This window comes from Rhea americana, unplaced genomic scaffold (genome assembly GCF_003343005.1).
Source record: "Rhea americana isolate MKP2758 unplaced genomic scaffold, rheAme1 scaffold_20, whole genome shotgun sequence".
In the NCBI taxonomy this organism is placed as follows: Eukaryota; Metazoa; Chordata; class Aves; order Rheiformes; family Rheidae; genus Rhea; species Rhea americana.
The window spans coordinates 201,452-221,337 of NW_028186150.1; the positions used below are offsets into that span (position 1 = coordinate 201,452).

The 19,886-nt window shown below is 36.9% G+C and overlaps 2 protein-coding genes across 4 annotated transcripts in view; one reads left to right on the forward strand and one right to left on the reverse strand.

Moving 5' to 3' along the window:
* GARRE1 (granule associated Rac and RHOG effector 1) overlaps window positions 1-17,869 on the forward strand; it is a 49,899-nt gene extending 32,030 nt beyond the window's left edge. For all 3 annotated transcript variants that reach the window (XM_085303742.1, XM_085303743.1, XM_085303741.1), the window contains 11 exons: window positions 428-568; window positions 857-952; window positions 1,470-1,631; window positions 2,516-2,674; window positions 7,122-7,219; window positions 8,769-8,894; window positions 9,470-10,458; window positions 11,449-11,614; window positions 12,483-12,617; window positions 14,664-14,742; window positions 15,321-17,869. In XM_085303742.1, coding sequence (XP_085159868.1) covers window positions 428-568; window positions 857-952; window positions 1,470-1,631; window positions 2,516-2,674; window positions 7,122-7,219; window positions 8,769-8,894; window positions 9,470-10,458; window positions 11,449-11,614; window positions 12,483-12,617; window positions 14,664-14,742; window positions 15,321-15,644 — 2,475 coding nt within the window. In that variant the 3' untranslated portion in view covers window positions 15,645-17,869. The remainder of the gene's footprint in view (window positions 1-427; window positions 569-856; window positions 953-1,469; window positions 1,632-2,515; window positions 2,675-7,121; window positions 7,220-8,768; window positions 8,895-9,469; window positions 10,459-11,448; window positions 11,615-12,482; window positions 12,618-14,663; window positions 14,743-15,320) is intronic.
* Window positions 17,870-18,389: 520 nt separating this feature from the next.
* The window catches only part of SS18L2 (SS18 like 2), a 2,777-nt gene continuing 1,280 nt past the window's right edge, over window positions 18,390-19,886 (reverse strand). The window contains exon 3 of the mRNA XM_085303727.1: window positions 18,390-19,216. Within this exon, the coding sequence (XP_085159853.1) occupies window positions 19,129-19,216 (88 nt within the window). The 3' untranslated portion in view covers window positions 18,390-19,128. The remainder of the gene's footprint in view (window positions 19,217-19,886) is intronic.

Genomic DNA, 19,886 nt, shown 5'->3' on the forward strand with positions numbered 1-19,886 from the left:
TTCATAAAGTATATCTTCTTATGTTCACATAAATGTTTGTACACATGATTGTGTTTTCTGTTTTTGTGGCAAGTGTTTAAATACCTTTTATGTTGAAATTCTAAGTCCTTCTGTCTGGTGGCCACATTCATCATGTGGCCTATGTAACAGGATCCGTAGTCCAGACGGGGAGTTGAAATAGTAACAATAAGCAATGCTGAATTACGTTGCTAGCCAACACCTGTATGCTGCACAAATTATGTGAGATTTCTACCTTCAAAGTAGTGATAGTAATCAGTTACAGTCTGCTCTAGATCTTTTCCCCTTACATTCTTGTCTTCATCTCCTTTATACTGTGTCAGTCTCTGTTTTTTAAATCTAGTTAAGCTTGATCTGATTTAATATTGATTTAATACTCTTTACTCTAGATTTTTATTTTACATTACAGGCCACATCTCGATTGCGAGAAAGAGGCTGCGATGGATGTTTGGCTGGAATTGAAGTTCAGCAACTCTTCTGCTCACAAAGTGTGGCAATTCCTGAACATCAGCTCAAAGAACTAAACATGAAAATTGACAGTGCTTTGCAGGTAAGGTTTTAAAGTCTGTTTGCTTTCATGTGTATCTAGTACAGTGAGTGGCCCAAGAAATAAAATAAGGAATACATTACTGCAGAAATGTGTACCACAGGCAGCTAGGAAGTACTTGAGAATTATTAGTATTGGAATCTTGTATGAAAAATGTGTACACTGTACAACTCAGGTAAATCCATGAGATAAATCCATATAATGATTTTTATACATGTATCCACATGTATAAAATACACTTACTTGTGGACTATGGCTATTGCACCTCGACTTTATTTGTTTTAATACCAGGCTTACAAAGTGGCTTTGGAGAGTTTAGGCCATTGTGAATATGCAATGAAGGCTGGCTTCCACTTGAACCCGAAGGCTATTGAAGCAAGTCTTCAGGTAATCTGCTAATCCTGCTCTTGCTTTCCTCCCTGCTTTCTTTGAAAATAAATTGGACTCTTTAATAATAGGATTTTTTGAGGAACGTCTGTGAGAGCTGGGCCTCTTCAGCCTGGGGAAGAGAAGACTGAGGGGGGATCTTATCAATGTGTACAAGTACCTGAAGGGAGGGTGTCAAGAGGACGGGGACAAACTCTTCTCAGTTGCCCCGTGTGACAAGACAAGAGGCAATGGGCAGAAACTGAAGCACAGGAAGTTCCGCCTGACCATGAGGGGGAATTTCTTCCCTGTGAGAGTGACGGAGCACTGGTACAGGCTGCCCAGAGAGGTTGTGGAGTCTCCTTCTCTGGAGATCTTCAAGGCCCGCCTGGATGCAACCCTGTCTAACATGTCTAACAGGCGACCCTGCTGAGCAGGGAGGTTGGACTAGATGATCTCCAGAGGTCCCTGCCAACCTTACTGATTCCATGATTCTGTGATCTTCAATTTCTTCTGATCTGTTCTTTTGCCATTTCAGGGCTGTTGCAGTGAAGCTGAAGCCCAGCAAACAGGAAGGAGACAGACGCCACCTCAGCCAATTCAATGTGAACTCCCCACTGTACCTGTTCAGATAGGATCGCATTTTCTGAAAGGAATCTCTTTTAATGAGTCTGCAGCAGAAAACCTGAAGCTGAAAACGGTAATAACCCTGAATCTAACCACGGTAGTAAAAAGCAATACAAATTCTTAAAATTGAGAATAGAACAGCATTAAGGTCAATGCCAAACTGCTATTTAAAAATATATATTTTTAGCCTAACTTTCTATGAGCAAGATGGGATAATGCTGTACGTCCATGCCTTCCTTTAATAGCTTTTTAACCACCTGGACAAGTTCAGTCCAATCTAAGAATATTTTATATAAGTCTAGGGTAATTAAGCTCCTATTCTGGAAGTAGGTGATTAGTTATCAAAGTGCAGAGGAAGGTGAACCTTTACAAACACCCCAGGTTCAGACTCTTGGAGCATTAAGGGGGAAGTGTTTGAAAAAATATTTTGTAGTAAAGCTGTTTTTAATGTTGTCTTACAAACTTTAAGCAATTTTACCAAAACAATTTAAATTGCATTTTAGAAGTAGTGGAGAAGTTAATGGAATTTTCAGTATGAATGAAAGGAAAAGTGTCCATTCAGAAGTAATTTGGTTAATTTTAATCAGCACTTTCACTTTCCTTAGATAAGCCTAGTTCCTTGCTCCTGAAAGAGTTGAAACAACTGACAGCTCAAAATACTGCTTTTCTATCATCTTTGCAGTGCTTTCTGTACTTTGATAAAACTATTTTGCGGGAGCATAAGCTAAGTTTTATGATGTTGAAGGAGAATAATGTTCCAATTAGCAGAGACTGCCCTTCAGATTTCTGTTCTGCAGTTGAACTCTTATAATTATACAAGGCAGTTTAGAGGTAACGGGTACTGTTTGTTGGAAAGCTTCTAATAATGTATAGAACAATGACAAATGCTTACAGAGGCATTGGTGTTAACATTTCCGATTCCCATGTTTGGTATGACAAAGTTTTTATAACTTTCAGCACACAATGCTGCAGTTAATTAAAGAAGCTGGATGCCATAATGGACTGACACCACGGGATGACTCTCCTGTTACTGAAGTACTAAATCAGGTCTGCCCTTCAACTTGGCGAGGAGCCTGCAAAACTGCTGTACAGTTGTTATTTGGCCAAGCTGGACTAGTAAGTAACTATGGATAGGCTCAGTGGAAAAGGATTGCTTTAGAATATCTAGCTTCTTTTCAGAATGTGTAAAATTTGGAAATTCATTTCCAGTGTCTTGCTTCATGTTGCTTCATTTTAACGCTGCAGGTAACTTATGAACAAGCTGTATCCCTGTAGAATGTAAGTTCATAGATACAATACATAGTTGATACAAACAGGAAAATGCAGTGTACTTTATAATCAAGATTGATTAGAAATGAAGCTTCAATTCTAATACATACTAAACCACCTTTTCCTACTTTTAAAACTGCTCTTTTTTCATTTCCTTTGTCTTTTGAATAGAAGGTGCATTTCCTGCCTAAAAGACATCAGGAACGCCTCCCTGGCAAATAGTACTACCTGACATTTCCAACATAGGCTAGAGCAATTAAATACAACACTGTAGGCATATGCGTTCTTCAAAAGTAAAAAGCATATATTTTATATTATCAGCTGCTAAAAATATATGATTGAAATACATATTTTGATAAGAAAATGTATTTGTGCTGCTATAACTAATTATTGCAGCCTTTTTATTAAATAAAGTGCTCATTCATGACAAAATTTTTTTGGAGTACCATGAACTTCATTTGACTGAGCAAATAAAATGGGTCAAGAGCACAGTAAGAAATGCATGTACAACGGTGAATGGTAGCTTATGATAGTTTCTGTCAAGTATTCTTTGAATCACCTTTAAACTTCTATGATCTAAATCCTTCCTGTTGATTCATATACTGACTCTCTGTTCAAGATGAGTGCAGGCCATCAAGATTTTGTAATTAGCTGTAATTTCTGATAAAAAGGTCTGTATTGCTATACACCTTGAAAATAACATAATTTTTTCAAGCAAATCAAGCAGCTGATTAAGTGACTTTGCATGACTTCCGGTCTTACTTCGTTAAAGCATTTATTTCGGGTTCTGTTAATAGTGTTCTGTAATAATGGTGAATGATAAATGGTAAATAATAAATTTGTCTGATGTTTCTATTTCAACATCCCTTTGATATTGGATATCAGATCTTAGATATCCCTTTGGTATTAAATATTTATTAGGGAAGTATGGTCAAGTCATACTTCAGTTCAATACTTGTCATGTAAGTAAGCCATAAAATGAAAAGGACAGACTATCAATATAATAACAGCAGTGCAGCTACTGTCAGTCCTTATTTTCACTGTGATATGGGGATTTAAGGATAGGAAATGGTAGACCCTCAAGCACGTTGTATAAGAAGTTTGACAGGGAGGTATAAGAAGGTAAGATTTTTGGTGGTAAAGACAACAACCATGGAATAGTTGGATTGGTCAAGTTTCTGATACGGTGTTTTCTAGAAAAATATGTATTAAATACTAGTAAATGCAAGAAGGGCTAGAAAAGGGCTACAGCAAAGTGGGCTAGTATCTTATGTGCTGTAGTTCATGGAAGGATGCTGAGAATCAACAGCAAGGTATGAGAAATGAGACCAAGAAAGAAATTGTTTCTCAGCTGACCAGCGGGAGCATGATGTAATCTTTGAGGAGTTCTTAGCTCCTGAGCATCTAGATTAGGAAAGCGCCAGAGGATGCTGCACCTCCCACCGTTTCCTCTCTGAGGAAACAAAGGCTTGACTTGGCCAAGGCTGAGTTCTGGGTGTACCTAATTCCTGCCCTGATGAGACCTGAGATGGGGCCTGAGGCATACTTGGACTCAGGTGTTTGGAAGTCTTCTGGTGTCCTCCAGTCTAGACATAACCAGTCAGATCTGCTAGTAATTGAAGTGCTGATATTCTTCAGGTTTACCATAACATATGGCTAACTACCAGCATAAAACTTGCCCATACAGTCTCCCAAATGATAGTGCTGATTTAAAGAATACTATTTGAGTAGAATCATGAATGTCTCTAAAGCTGTTGCCTGAATCTCTTCTGAAAATAGCAGGTTTTCATCTTCAAAGGCACAGTAATGAGATACACACTTAAAAAAAAAATTGCAAGCCTTCTTCCTTCTTGTTTCTATTTACACTTTTGATTTGTTAAAATTTGGAAGGGTGTGTGAGTTGAGTTTTTCTTTTGTGAACTATGCACCATAATTTTTTACAAGATTCAGTTACACTTGTATATAACCTCATGCAATGATGAGAAATTGTAATTCTCTTCTTTAAAGCACTCTGTGGGTGGAGATGAGGGAGGAAACACCTGTAAAACAAGAACAATAGATGTCTGATGCACAGGAAGCTATCCTCTAAGCACCCACCAGGCAGGGAGTGAGAAATATGTTTGTTTTGAATTTATTTTGAGCTCAGATAAATAAATCATGGGACAATATTATGCAGCCTCTGGTTTACTGCTTTTAGAAACTAATCTGTCTGCATTAGTTGAGAAATGCGAGTTAATTTGTCATTTAAAGGCCAAATAGAGCACTATTAGACAGTCTAACTGTTCAGCTATATACTGTATACCTTTTAAGAAGAAACGCTCAATAAGAGTAGAAAGCACAGTGAGATGCAAGTTAGTTTGCTTTGTTGTTTTGGCTTTACTTTTTAATATAAGAAGTAATTTTAAAAGTGCAGCTACTCAGTTTTTACCTTAGCATGCATATATAAAAAAATGTATTTTCCAATTTGGGTCAGCTGAAGACATCTGTCTGAATAAATAGCCTGTATTAAAATACTTGCATTCAGAGGATGGGTAAACTTAAACACTGACTTGGCTTCACACAAAGTCATGAAGAATAGGTTTAACTATATCTCTAGCTAGCCATCCTTTTTTGTGCTAACAGACCTTTCTGTAGCTGAAAACAACATACATCACAGAAGTACTGAATATCCTAGTAATTTTTAAACCCCGGATGTTGTAACTGTGACCAAGGGTTGAGAAATGTAACGCTTCTTCAGTGAGGRGGAAAAAAGGAAGGGGGGGGGAAACCCAGAGTATGAGCACCACCAGAAGCTTATTTAGTCTGCACAAATCAGAATTTTGCTCCTGAATTACAGGTCTGAATTGCATATAGTATTTATTCCTTGGGTGTTGAGAAAATCATTCTCAAGTTCTCTCTCACTCCAACTATAACTGCAATAAAGCTGAATCTCAGAATACCATTTTTAATAAAATTAAAATGGTAAAATATGAAGAAAAAAGGAATGGAATTGCACAAATGTTGAAGAAAAGAAGATGTATTCTCCTGAGTGGATAATAAAATTGCTTTCTGTAACTACAGACACATTACTTAGACACGTTTTTCAAGTCAGAATAAACTAAGGCAAATGTTTGGAGTCTACTGGAGGAAAACTAAGGCATTGTGCTAAAATATTTAAAAGGTGGGAAACAGTTGTGCTCAAACATTTTGGGATAGTTTGGTTAACGCAAGAGAGAACAGAATCTCAGTGTTACTCACATTTCATGTTTCTTCGTAACCAGTAGAAGACAACCAGATAGAAATAGAACCAGTATAGCATGATGGCAAATAAGCCAGTAATATCCCTTGAGGCTTATTTATACTGGAGGACTTCTGCCATTTCAAGGTTAAGTGGTACAGCTAATCTGCTACTCACTGAGGCAAGAACTGCTGACTGCTGCCAAAAAGCTGCTGGTTCAGCATGACCAAAATAGGAAATTATGAAAATGATCAAAAAGACCAACCCGTGCAGACTGGACAACAACAAAAAGCACAAACCAAATATGGAACTTACTAGCACTGGTATTAAAGTTTAAGCGAAGCTGAAGTGAATCCATTCCTTCTCAATTTCCATAAAAAGAAAGGCTTATGACAGAAGGTTAATTTTCAAAGCTTTCATTTTCCATATATCTTCCTGATCTCTTGCAGAAGGCTCAGAATTCAACAAATTGAACAGCTTCCTATTATATAATAGGGAATTAAAAATGCTACAGTTTGAATAGGGAGAATACAGAAATGCTGGATTTTATAARTGCAAAACAAACAAAGAAATAAGGGTGGAAGGTGTCTGAAGAACCGCAAGCCATGCTGAGCGTTTCAATCTAAATATTAATTGTATATATTGTACCATGTAGTGCAGTTAGATTCTTTAAAATACTTGGATAAATAGGTGTTTGGGAGCTATTAAAGAAGTAATTTGAGTCTTGGATCCAAACCTCTCAAATGTAGTAGCTGCTATACAAAGCTGTTGATAACTACCAGCTGCATTTGGTAACTACATAGTGATGTATAACTACAATATATAAATGAGGAGAATTAAGTCCTTGCAATATAGAATAATGCATTAAACTAATCATTTTACATGCTTTCCACTTCTTCAGATATTAAAACAGAAATCAACTTGCAATGACTTGTGAGTTAGTTTGGTTTCTGGCTTGTTACTTTGAATCTGTAGCACGACAGAAAGGTGAGAATATTAAATCTTAACTACAGAGGTGATAAAATATCTGGAACTAATTCTTAATTGTTTCCCTTTTATTTTCTTTTTATTTGCTAGGTGGTTGTGGACACAGCACAGATTGAAAATAAAGAGGCCTATGCTCCTCAGATAAGTTTAGAAGGATCCAGAATTGTTGTGCAAGTTCCATCAACTTGGTAAATAAAAATACTGTATTGCAGATTACACTAGTAGGTATGACTGTTCAAAAACATAGGGGGGTGGAAACAATCCATTACAATTGGAAAGGATAACATTTTTAATTATGGCATATCTTTTTTGAGTTCTGTTATCTGGAGCTGATAGAATAGCACCATTCCTGAAAGACTGACCTATAGTTGCACTTTAAATGTCTGTACTGGTGCTGTCTTCAGTATTGCATCTCTTCTGTTGCCTCTATCTGAGAGAGAATTCTAAAGGAAAGAAAAGAAAAAATAGCTGATGAAAGAAGATTTAAAAAAAAAGAAGTCCAGAAGCATTCCTGCTACACTCCTCTCTAGCAAGCCCACTCAGCTATTACCTCAGGAAGGCCAGCAACTAAATGAGATTAAGACAAGGGTTTTAGTGTGCTCTCTGTTTTCACTGAGCTGTTTTATAAAGGCTGGTATGAACCACAGAAGTCTGTTTCAGAGATGCTATTTCTCCTAGTTTTAGTTATTTTTCTAGAACAGAATGTAGGATTAATCTGTGTTTTTTAGGGGAGGACCTCTGCCTTCTTAAAGAATAATTGGAATTGGGACATTTTTCTTCTCTCTTACTTCAAAGTGCTCAGTATTACGAACTTTAATACAACACAGTTCATTCATATGAATGCTTAGTGAGATGGCTTGGCACTAATGGTACCAATGGTATGTCCAGAAGTATGAGTCAATCAATAGTCTGTTTATCCAAATTTGTCCTTAATCTCTGTAGAATATAAACTAGCACTGCTCTGTTCTCTTTATGTAAATTGCTGTATTATGCAAGAATTTAATAATGCAGACTGCTTTGACCCACAATTTAAACTCTTTGGAAGAGCTCCCCCTACTGACACACAGCAAGAAYGCCCTGTTTAACTCATCTGCTAGAAGTTACCTTGTTACCTTCACGAGGTAATGTGCCAGTATTTAGATTAAAGTTATTCTGGCTCATGTTAAATTAAATATTAATCCTCTTCCATTGCAGAAGAAAACTGATTCTGCATCTTCATGGCTTAGTGCAGTCTTCCACRGACTGCTGGATACACTGAGTAATTTCCACACTAGGCCTGTCAGGCTGGGAGTTTCTTAGCGTTGGACTGTCGGCGGGGCCAGGATTTAAATCTCATGCACTGGCATTTCATGTTATTGAGAACTCTTGCTGTTTTCCGAAAACAGACTTTGTGTATTTTTTTTTTTCTACCTCTGTGCCTGAATTATGCTTGCTCCACTGAGGAGATATTTGTTAATTTTTATTTATTTATTTATTTATTAAGAAATGTAACTCTCACTTATAATTGAGTTTTAGTTGTATGTTCAACAATAAAAAGAGAATCAGGACTATAGGCTTGGTCTTTAGGGACTTCCAGGAATTCACATATTATGATGCCTTTACTAGTTGTACCTCTGCAGGAACAGAAACAGTATAATTAATCAACCTTTATATGTAGTTAATATGGTAAATATTGTCTAATATAAAGATGAAATTGTTGATATATTTATTTTTAAAGGTTAAATTTAATGCTTACAGGTGTCTGAAAGAAGATCCAGCAACAATGTCTTTGCTACAGAGGAGTCTGGACCCAGAGAAGACTTTGGGACTAGTAGATGTGCTCTATACTGCTGTGTTTGACATACACAGATGGAAGGAAGGAAGGTACATCTCCTGTTGAGCCTCATGCTTTACTTTTTTAGTTTAAACAAAGCTATCATTGTTTAAAGGTCTGTACTGAAGAACCTGATAGTACCAGTTCTTCAAAAGAACAGGAAAGTAGGACTTGGAGTAAGAAATTGCTACTTTATATAGGCACTTTGTAGGTACAGAGATACAGCAGGTTTTTTTTTTCTTTAAAAAAAAAACACGTCTATACAAAAGTATTAGTTTGTCTCTTACAAAAATACTTGATTTATATTAGATTAGTCTCTGCTTAGCCTAATTAAAATAGGATATGGAAAGTAGAGCATAAATGTAGGAAAATTAAAATCAGTGAAATAATGCATAGTAAATGCTACTGCAGTGTTAGTAATATTTCACATTTTTTTGTCATAAGAAGTAGCTGAGGAACTAACCAGTTGGATAGAGAACTCTGGTTTTGTTTTCTGCACTACTGATTACCCAAATATGCATTTTGCTCCAAAATACAAATTTAAATCTCTTTAGACGGAAGAAAGGATGTTAGGATAAGTGGAATGTATTAGCTGGTTTGATACAGGTGTTTTTGTTTGATACAGGGAGCAAGCTTTGCCTTGTATTCAGATCCAGTTACAGCGTGAAATCTCAGACTTTGGGAATCAAGTTGACATGCCATCTGGAAATGGAAGCAAATCATCAGGTGGTCTACAAAAGACGTTCTCAAAACTGACTTCGCGGTTTACAAAAAAAACTTCCTGTACCAATACAAGTAATAGTGGAAGTTACTCAATCCCCAATACACCTTCCAAAAATGTCTTCATAAGTTCTAACTCGGAGGAAAAAGCTAAAATGCCTGCTAACATAGATGCACGATTACAGAGCATTTTGAACATTGGTAATTTTCCTAAGACCACAGATCCACTGCAGTCAGTTCAGAGCACAAATAATCAGTTACTGAATGGGTTTTTAGTTGAAAGACAGGACAACTTCTTCAAGACAGATGAGAGCAAGGATGATAAAGGTATGAATTTACCAACTGACCAAGAAATGCAGGATGTTATAGATTTCTTGTCTGGCTTTAACATGGGCAAATCCCAGCAGACTTCTCCGATGGTAAAAAGAAGGAACTCTGTTGCATCCTCTACAGCAACAGAACAAAAATCAGGAACAGTACAACAGCAGCCGCAATCTCTGTCTCACCCACCACTGCATCCTTCTCAGCAAGGCTTGTCGCAGCAACAGCAGTCACAAAAGCAGCAACAGCAAATGCAGTATTATCAACATTTGCTTCAACCTATTGGACCACAGCAACGTGTACCTGCCAAATGGCTACCTAATTCTTCACAGCAGCCAGCTCAAGCTGTCGGAGCTGGATTGTCTCATATTAACCAGTGGAACAATCCTGGTTTTTCAGATTTAAGCTCTGATTTATACAGCTTGGGTCTTGTGAGCAGCTATATGGACAATATGATGTCAGAGATGTTAGGACAGAAACCACAAGGACCTAGAAACAACACATGGCCAAATCGTGACCAAACTGATGGAGTGTTTGGGATGTTAGGAGAAATTTTGCCTTTTGACCCTGCAGGTATGTGTCTTTCGCTTTATTACATTTTATTTATAAGGGTCTTCTTACAAAGCAAAGAATAATTTAGTTTTTGTTAATATAACGTTTTAACAAGTAAGAAGTGAAATGTTTCTAGCAATAACCAATATTTCCTGGTGCTATTCACCTAATATTCTTTCAGTACGTAACTTTTTTGCTCTGACAATTTCGAAGAAAAGCACATATCTAACATATTTTTAGATTAAGGTTTTTGGTTTGTCTGCAGAAGATCATGCATAACACACACACACACACACACACACACACACACACACACACACACATATATATATATATATATAAACATTTATTTATTTATTTTGGAAACGTAAAGCTTTACGAAGTTTTATGTGTTACTATATTTTCCAGTATATGTTAATCTTATTCTGAAATGTCCTGCAGTTCTGTAGTCCTTGAAGGAAGTGGGCAATTTTGGGGCTAGTAGTTCTATTGAGAACTGAGATTCTGATTTGTCAAGAAGCAAGCAGAATCACAACATAGTGAACTGCAAGTTACGCTGCAATTCAGAATCAATTGTAATAATTCAAATTTTTCTTTCCCGAGCTTAGATACATTCTTTAATTCTGTCAGTGTCTGCTGATGGGACCTTTCAGTGTCTGTAGTGTCTATATGGGACCTTTTAGTGACAAATAATGTTCTGATAGAAGAGAATTAGCAGGCGTAATTCCATTGTGAGAAATATTTGGGGAGTGCGAGGAAAACCATGTGACCCATATCCATTGCATCTGGATAGTATATATCTAATTCTTGTTACAGTATTTTTATTCATAGTGTCTCTTGTTGCTCCATCAAGAGGTATCCACTGCTGTCCAGCATTTATTATCTCTGATGGAACTTTTTTTTGTTGTTGTTGGTTGAGGTACAGTCAAGCTTAAAGGATTAAATGAAGGTGGTAACAGCAGTAGAAATAGCTGAATGTCAGCATCTGACTTCTTGGTTTCTTTTCTGCAGTTGGCTCTGATCCAGAATTTGCCCGCTATGTTGCTGGGGTCAACCAGGCTATGCAACAAAAAAGGCAAGCACAGCACGTCCGTCGTCCAAGCAACACACGCAGCAACTGGCCTCTTCCTGATGATCCTCACAAAACCTGGCCCTTTCCTGAGTATTTCGCAGAAGGGTAAGAGATGGGATAAGCAGTATCTTGTAGTATATGAGTCTAGTTTCTGTTCAAACTGTCAACTAGTAGGTGTTTTGTGATTGCTGCTGCATGTGTGAAGCTGCGCTTCATTAAGCTGAGGGTTAGAAATCTGAATACTTCCTGCTTAGGTTGATATTGAAGCACTGACACTTGATGCATTCTTTAGACTAGAATGTGTCCTGAGTCTTCCTCTAACAGAGGAAATAAAGCGTTYATAGTACAGATTTGTTTTAGAATTACTTTAACTCAGTATTTTAAGACCTAGTTTTGTTGAGGACTAACACCGTGAAAATGACAGTGTCTGACTGAATTCAGCCTTCAAGATTTTAGCAATTTAATCTTGCTGCTCTAAGGCATGCCACAGTGCCTTCTAGCAAATATGGTAGTCTCTTCATTTTTTCCAAGGCAGAGCTGTTTATTACAACAGAAGTATCTGAAGACCCTGCATCCATTTATCCATAATGCAGTATTAATAGCTCTGATCCTCAGGGTAGTTTGTAACCAGTAGCTCAAGTATGTGCTCACTATTTTGCAGTGAAATAGCCATGTCCTTAGTGATTGCAAAAACAAGTGTCATTTGTTTCTCCTTCCAGACCAGGGATAGCCTGTGGCATCAAATTTAATTTGTGTAATTATTTTAAAAGAATGCATAAACTGACTATAATAGACATAGTGATGTGATCACTCAGAAGTAAATAAATGAAGTATTTATATTACTCTGGTATTTAAGTGTTTACATTTTGTAATGTAAATCCTGAGTAACATCTGTCACAAAGATTCAGCGTAATGAACTAGGGCAGACAGTCTGGACCAGGCACTGTAGAAACATGGACTTCTTGTCTTACAGTGACGTGACAAACAGTTGGTCTGGTACTCAAGGAGACTCTGCCAGCTCAAGTGATGAGACCTCCTCAGCTAATGGAGACAGTTTATTCTCGATGTTCTCAGGGCCAGACCTCGTTGCTGCTGTAAAGCAGAGAAGGTGAGCGAAATTAACAGAAATGCCTACCACTTCAACACACTTTTTCTGCATAATTTGAGTAACCAAATAAAGCAGACTTCTGCCAATTAGAGAAAGTTGCACAAACCAGTTTGCATACTATACTGATGATATGGATCAGAGTATATCTGATCTTAATGCTCTTGGTCTCAAGTTGTGCTATATTAGTAGCTGTCTCTTTATACAAACTAGCATCTGTACAAATACCGTTGTTAGCTGAAACCCAGTATGTCTGGAAAGATCTGATGCTTCTCCTTTTCTAAGGTAATCCATTTTGGATGACACTTCTATCTAAATTACTGATGCGCTTGAGAGGGAGTTCATCTGTGATCTGGTTTTGTACACAGTGTACTTCACTGCAGCTTTGTCATGCCCTGCCTGTGCTGAAGAGGCCCCTAACATCATGTGTTTTGAAGCCAGCAAGTTCCTTTTCCCTGGCCTCTATAGCAACTTTGTGGCACTTGAGTAACACTGCTGATAATGCTGTCCAAGTCTCCTCTCACTACCATCACGATTTTAATAGTGTGCTAGATTCTATGATCTTTAAGTGACACCAAAAAAAAAAAAAAAATCCATTGAGTATACTTGCCTCTAAATTCTTCCCTTCTGAGGAAACTTAATTGCATAAATAAATAAGCTTAGCAACTTAAACTAAGCCATAACTTTCAATTACAAACAATTACTACTTAAAAGTAGTATTAACTGCAGCATAATTACTTTGTGCTTTTCTAAAGGGCTGGACTCTGTATCTTTAGAATCTTGTTGATCCCATAGTAGAGGGTAGTTAAGAGAATTAAAAGGCACAAGATAAAGCATGAATCCCAGTCCTATTCCAGTCTGGGAAAAGACGCAAATTATTTTTCCAATCCTTTTGTAAAAATCAAGTTAATTAGTTCTGTGTCTAGTATTTTTATTTTTAGATCACAGAATAATTCAGAGCCAATATGTTCAGGTACAAGATGGTGTTTTTTGTGGTGATGAAAATCAGTGGCTGTTTTGCCAGTTTTCTGCGGCAGACTATATCTGGATAGCTATACATATATATATATGTATATGTGTGTGTGTGTATATATATATGTATATATATATATTTTTTTTATATGCATTGTGTGCCAGAAAGGAAGTGTACTGTAGCTGAAGGCAATCAAACTAAGGCAAGAAAGTTGAAAGGAATGGACCAAAACAAGAGGGGTTTCTGAAGTGTGCTTCATTAAATAAAAACTTAAGCTGAAGTACCAGTATTTCATACCATTAGCAAATAGTACTACTTTAATTCTTTTTAGAAAGAAGAAAAGTCCCACAAGCGAGGGCCTGATAAAATATCACAAAATAAAAAGCCAGCAAGAAGGCAAAAGGGCTGAGCACTTATGAAGTTGTTCTGCAAAGGACTACTTAGCTGGAGAGTTCTGAGCAGTGATTTTTAAGATTAAGGGTCTGCTTTAATTAAAAAAAACAAATCCTTCAAGAATGCTTGTCTTTGGCGTAGACGTGAATTTGGAATTCAGTTGCAACTTCAAACCAAAGGTGTAAGGCTGAACCTCTACATTTTTTTCCAGTAAGGAGACTGTTTCAGTTGCTCAACTCATTTTTCTTCCTTCTGCTTTAAAGTTATTTCAGAAAAGCTAATAAAAAAGGAGGAAAAAAACATTAATACCCTCGAGTAGAAAAAAAAATAGAAGGAAAAAAGCAGTTTCTGGAAACGAGCAGTTTCAAAGTGGGCAAAAAAATAGCCCTTGTTTCTCTTTCACCTTTACAAAAACACATGCACATGTTGCTCAAAGTGTAGCTCAAAGAACTACTGCTCTCCGACAAGCCCCTCATAGCTTTTTCTTTCTTTTTCAGCAGATTTCTTCGTGCATTAGCTTGTTCTCCTGTGCTGAGCAACAAATACATAAAACAAGATGAAACATCATAGTACACATGCTAGGCTATCAAATGTGACAAACTACAGAATAGWATGCCAGTGCCAGATTAATGCAGGTGACTCATTTAAAAATAAATAAATAAATAATCGCTTCTTTTTGCCAGAAAGCACAGCAGCGGTGAGCAGGAACCGAGTACACTACCATCACCACCTCTCCTTTCTGCAGTAGATGACCGGAATCAGGTAAGCTGAAAATAACTTTTTAGTCATTTTTTCTACATGTATTTGGGGTGATTTTTTCCATTAGGAAAAAAAATCCCAAACCTAAACTAGCTTCATCTGTTCTTCCCTGTTTAATTCAGCTAAAACTCAAACCATTTGCACTCAAGTAGCTCTAAATGCTTTTATCAAAGTTACCAAATTAAAGTTGGAAATCACTTAGCGTTTTTCCTCTTGCAGCTGAACTTTCCACAATAAAATAACAAAGACTTCAAATTAAGCTAAGAAGTAACATGATCAGCTTAAACTGTCTGTGCAGAGAAAACTGAAGTATCACCATGTTGATGACTTTTCTTGCTAGAAATCTTGACTTAAAGCAAGGCCACTGTTGGCCGAACAAATGTGCTGAAGTAAATAAAAATATTTTTGCATTAGACAATTACAGTAAGAATGAAGAGTGCTGTATACATGTATTAATCCTGTTTTTAAAGGTAGTTAAATCAATCTTCTGAAAATGTAGTGTGTGGGGGGGAGATGACATGTTAAATATTTTCCCCAAAGAAAATATATATACATTTTTTTCCTCCCCCCTCCCCCTTTAGGACAATAAAACCAAAACTTGGCCTCCAAAGGCGCCCTGGCAGCATACATCCTCGGTCATGAACACACTACCCAGTCAGAGTACATCTTTGTATCCTATGAGCAGCCCTGTCAGCCAGTGGAGCGACACGATGCAGATCCTCCAGTCACCTGTGTGGGCAGCAGCTAATGACTGTGCTCCAGCAACAGGAATTTCCTCCAGCTTCGCCTATGTGCAGCAACAGCAATCACAGCAACARGCTTCCCAGCACAAACAGATGAATAAGGGCTTTAAGTCTTTTCCAGTAAAACACGAACGCAGACCATCTTACTTGCATCAGTACTAATTGCTTTTCTCATTGGAAAATGCAGCACAGGGCCAAACAGTCATAGATTATATATACCTTGTTTTGCAATTGGGTATTGGCTATATCCTGTTTATCTCATTAAATATGAAATAGAGGGTTATTGGGTGATGTATACAAACTCTTGAATTCAGTTCTACAGTGCTGAGCAAAAATGGCCAATRTGTTTGTTAGATGTACACGAAACAGCCCAAAACTGTGATGTAGAAATGCTTTTAAAAATGTGTATATTGCCTTTACTTTCAAAACTCTTTTTTAAAGAGAACTGCTGAAGGACTACCATACAAAAAACACTCTATTTTATAGCTATTTTTCATATAGATTTATAGTTAAACATCTTACTRAATACATTTAATATGTTGAAACAAATATATAGCGGTCACTTTGCTCAACACTGTTTAATTTCATAATGGACAAGCTGTAAAGCCTTTGTATCCTCAGTAAATGGCCTGTGGGCAACTTTTTTTWAAAAAAAAATCAAGTCCAACAGCAGCTTATGGTGTGCCACACAAGTGAGTTCATTCTGAAACTACTGCAAAAACAGTTACAGAAGTAACTGTTCCCTTGCTCTCAGTAGCAATCAGCTGGAAACTTGTGTCACAGATGTCATCTGGGCTGCTTAAAGTAGATAGTATCTGTGTGGATAATATGACACTGGTATTCAAATACACAATCTGTTACTACTTCATTTGGCCAAAGGCATTATCCACACAGTGCTCCTTAAGTGTGTGAAACTTTGAGTAGCCTAAAAGACTACTTGCATATATTTAAAGTCTTATTTCAGATGCTACAGTTGATTTTAAAAAAAARRAAAAAAAARRAAAAARRAAAAAAAAAGTGAGCTGGCTCAGAAGATACTAGAACTGAAATGTGGGGTAGCAGTTAGTTAAAGGAACATTATTTTTTTTAAAGAATAAAGTAATTATTTGCAGTCAATATGTGCCATTAAGTGAACCTGTGGAATTAGGAATAACCTTCCAACCAAAGTGGATCCAGAAGAGTGACTGGTGCTTAAAAATCGAAGAACAATGGTAAATATATGTATAGCTATCCCACTGTATATTATTTGAGATTACAGAAGATTCTTTATATAGTTAAAGCTTATTTAAATTTTCATATTTCATCTTTGAAAGAGTCTAAAAACCACAATATTTTCTGGTATAAAAGTTTTGACAGTATTAATCTTATTTTTGTATTTTTCTTAAGTCATATCATTCTAATATGTTAACTACTAGTAAAATGGGTTATTAGTTCTAACTGCATAATTTTTCAATGAAGATGAAGCACATTTGTTTTGTTTTTACAAACTAATTACATCTATATCTAAAGATACCAAAAAAATACATAAATATATATAAATAAAAGGTAGACACAACACTAAAACTATTAAACATTTGGGTATTTAAAACCCAACCACCTTTTTTGTTTGTATGGTGACGGGCTATATTTGCAGGCCCAGATTGTTACCTTTTGTGCTGTTTGAGGATGCCAATGTTGCCTGTATTTATGATATTGTCACCATGTTTTCTGAAACTTCATACTTACCATGTTTACAAAGATTTGTTTGCTGTACATAGACTTTTTACAGTAATGTGCTTTGCACAATCAGTGTGGCTTCTGTCTGTAAGTTGTTAATGGTCTGTACTACTATAATTTTGAAAACCCTCTGCTGAAAATGTTAGTGTTATTTAACTTGATGAATGGTTTTGAGTTTCTTAAATCTTGTCATTTAGATCTAATATTAAACCCTAAATTTGGTTATACTTCTGGTTATCTATACTAAGACCAAAATGAAAGTTAATGAAAACACTTACTTTTGAACTTCTTAACAAGTGCCAAAATTATTGCTATGGTTTTCGCAGTTTGTTCACAATTACAAATGCTGGCAAATTTTTGGACCTACATAAGCAAATTGCGGAAACAAAGTTTGTCTGCATTTTGACCACGTAGGTGCTACTCTGTCCTTTGCTTCCGATTGTTCTGAACACTGGTAATTTTAAGAATTGTTGCACTTGGCAAATGATCTTGCCATTAAATCTCACTTACACTGCCAAGTGCAAGGGTTTGGTGCTTAGTTAACTTACCCTTATTGCAGTGCTTCTTGTGAATAGCTAATGCTTCTGAACTGGAATTGTACATTTTTGTATTTTAAAGCTTCTGTAAAAGTAAACTATTTGCTTTATTAAAGATAAACATTTAATAGGTCATACCTGTTTAAAATATGCACCTTGCTGAAAGTAAGCAGCACCTTAAAATGTAACTTTGGTTTGTAAACAAAGATCTTTTATTTCATTAACATGGGATTATTTTTCAGTTTGAAAATTGTCAACTGCCTACTTACTGACTCATCATGTAAGTCTGAACTACTGCATTGTAGAATCTGAAACTTCTAATAGTAGCCTCTTTCAGACTACTCTTTCAAGTAGATTGTGCTGAAGAGCATGATGCAAAAAATGCCTTAGCAATGTCTTCAAAATAGCTGTGCAGATGAGAACTGCTGGATGCAAGTGGTAATTTGAATTTCAGCAACCACAGAGTAAATCATTTTCATAGTAGTGAGTGAAAAGTTACCTCTAAATTTTGGACAGAATATTGGGGCTGTTTGTTTAGGTTATGCTAATCATGTCAGGAAGTGGCCAATCTGAGGTGCAAAMCAAGCCGTGCTCTTGCTGGTTAAGAATGATACAGCTGAACACAACAGTTGACAATACCCACAACGCATATGAATCCATTTTGATTATGTCAGAATTTACTTGTAAACAAAATCTGCAGTACATGGTATTTCAAGAAAGAAGAGGTCTGGGGCAAACACCCAGCCTTCTCTCATTTGAAATTAAAGGCTGGAGTTCTCCCTTACACTTACAGCTGTAAGTTACGCAACAGCCATTCATCTTTCTTAAAAAAGCTAAAGTTCCTATTTCTCTAAACCACTGAGCTACTWCTTTGTTAACACATGTTCATCTAGCATATAACAGCATTTRCAGAGAATATATTTATTAAACAGTTTCTATGATACAAGATACAGAACAGTCTACTGCTTGTRGCAATACATTCATGACAAGCTAGCCCTGACTTTGTCATCTTGGAGGTAGAGGGAAGTTACATAGCTGAATGCTTACTCTATTACYACACAGCCTCAGTCACGAGCGTCTCTGCTTCACTGAGACTGCAAGTCCTGGCATCTGGGCTACTTCAGAAGTATGCTAGAGGCTGTTTTGGGCTGGAGGGTGGGGAAAGTAAAGCATTATTCACAAGCATCTCCTCAAAAGTACTACTTTAGAGTGTTAAGGGGAAAAAAAGCTAACCTAGTATTACACTGAAACAACATTCTAATGCAAAACTAAATTTTAATGCAAAAGCAGGGATGACTGTTTACCTGCCTTTCAAGACCACACCTTTTCAGAGTAGGAGCCTAAACTAAGACTTTCTACAGAGTCTCAAAGCATCACTGTCCAGGTAGGTGCAGTCAGTCTACAGTCTTCTGTGCACTGGGTGGAGTTGCATCAGCGATTGTAGCTAAATAGATGAGGTTTCTATGCAGGATGTGTTCGTACCTGCAAGAGAAAGAAAAGCTTTACCTGGAAAGTACTTGGTTGCCTGTTCTTTTATAGCAAATTACTTGCATTTCAATAATCATTTTTGTGACTTGATGTTAAGGAAAACTATATCTTGCTATAAAACAAAAAACTCACTCTATAATGATGTGAAGCAAATCCCTCCATATTCTGCTTTCACTATAGAGCTTACTCCACCAAACTGCATGCTGTAATCACGTACCTTCTAGAATAAGCATAGCAGTTTGGTGGGAAAAAAAATGCACACTAAAAATCTGTATACAGTAACAACTGAAAGATGCAGCACTCCTCAGGGAAAGCAGCTCAGAGGTGGGAGATGACAATGCTCCACTGTTAGACTGGACTGAACATATGGTCAGCTTGGTCTTGAGCTCAGGCCCAGTAGCCTCTGTGAAGCTGCTTGTCAGAGCTAGGCCTGAACTGCTGGAGCACCACACGCTCACTCCTCCCTGAGTGTCACCCGGAAGCATCAGCTTAGCACAAACCGGGGGCAAAGAAAGGCCTGCCCGACAGAGCTAGCTTTCATGTTAATACAGAACAAAAGCCCTGACAGGAAGGACGGTATGTATGTCAGATTTACTCTGTGCTTTACTGCTCTTTCGTTCTTTAAAAGAAATTTCTGGGAAACTTCTTTGCAAGTAGATGTTTG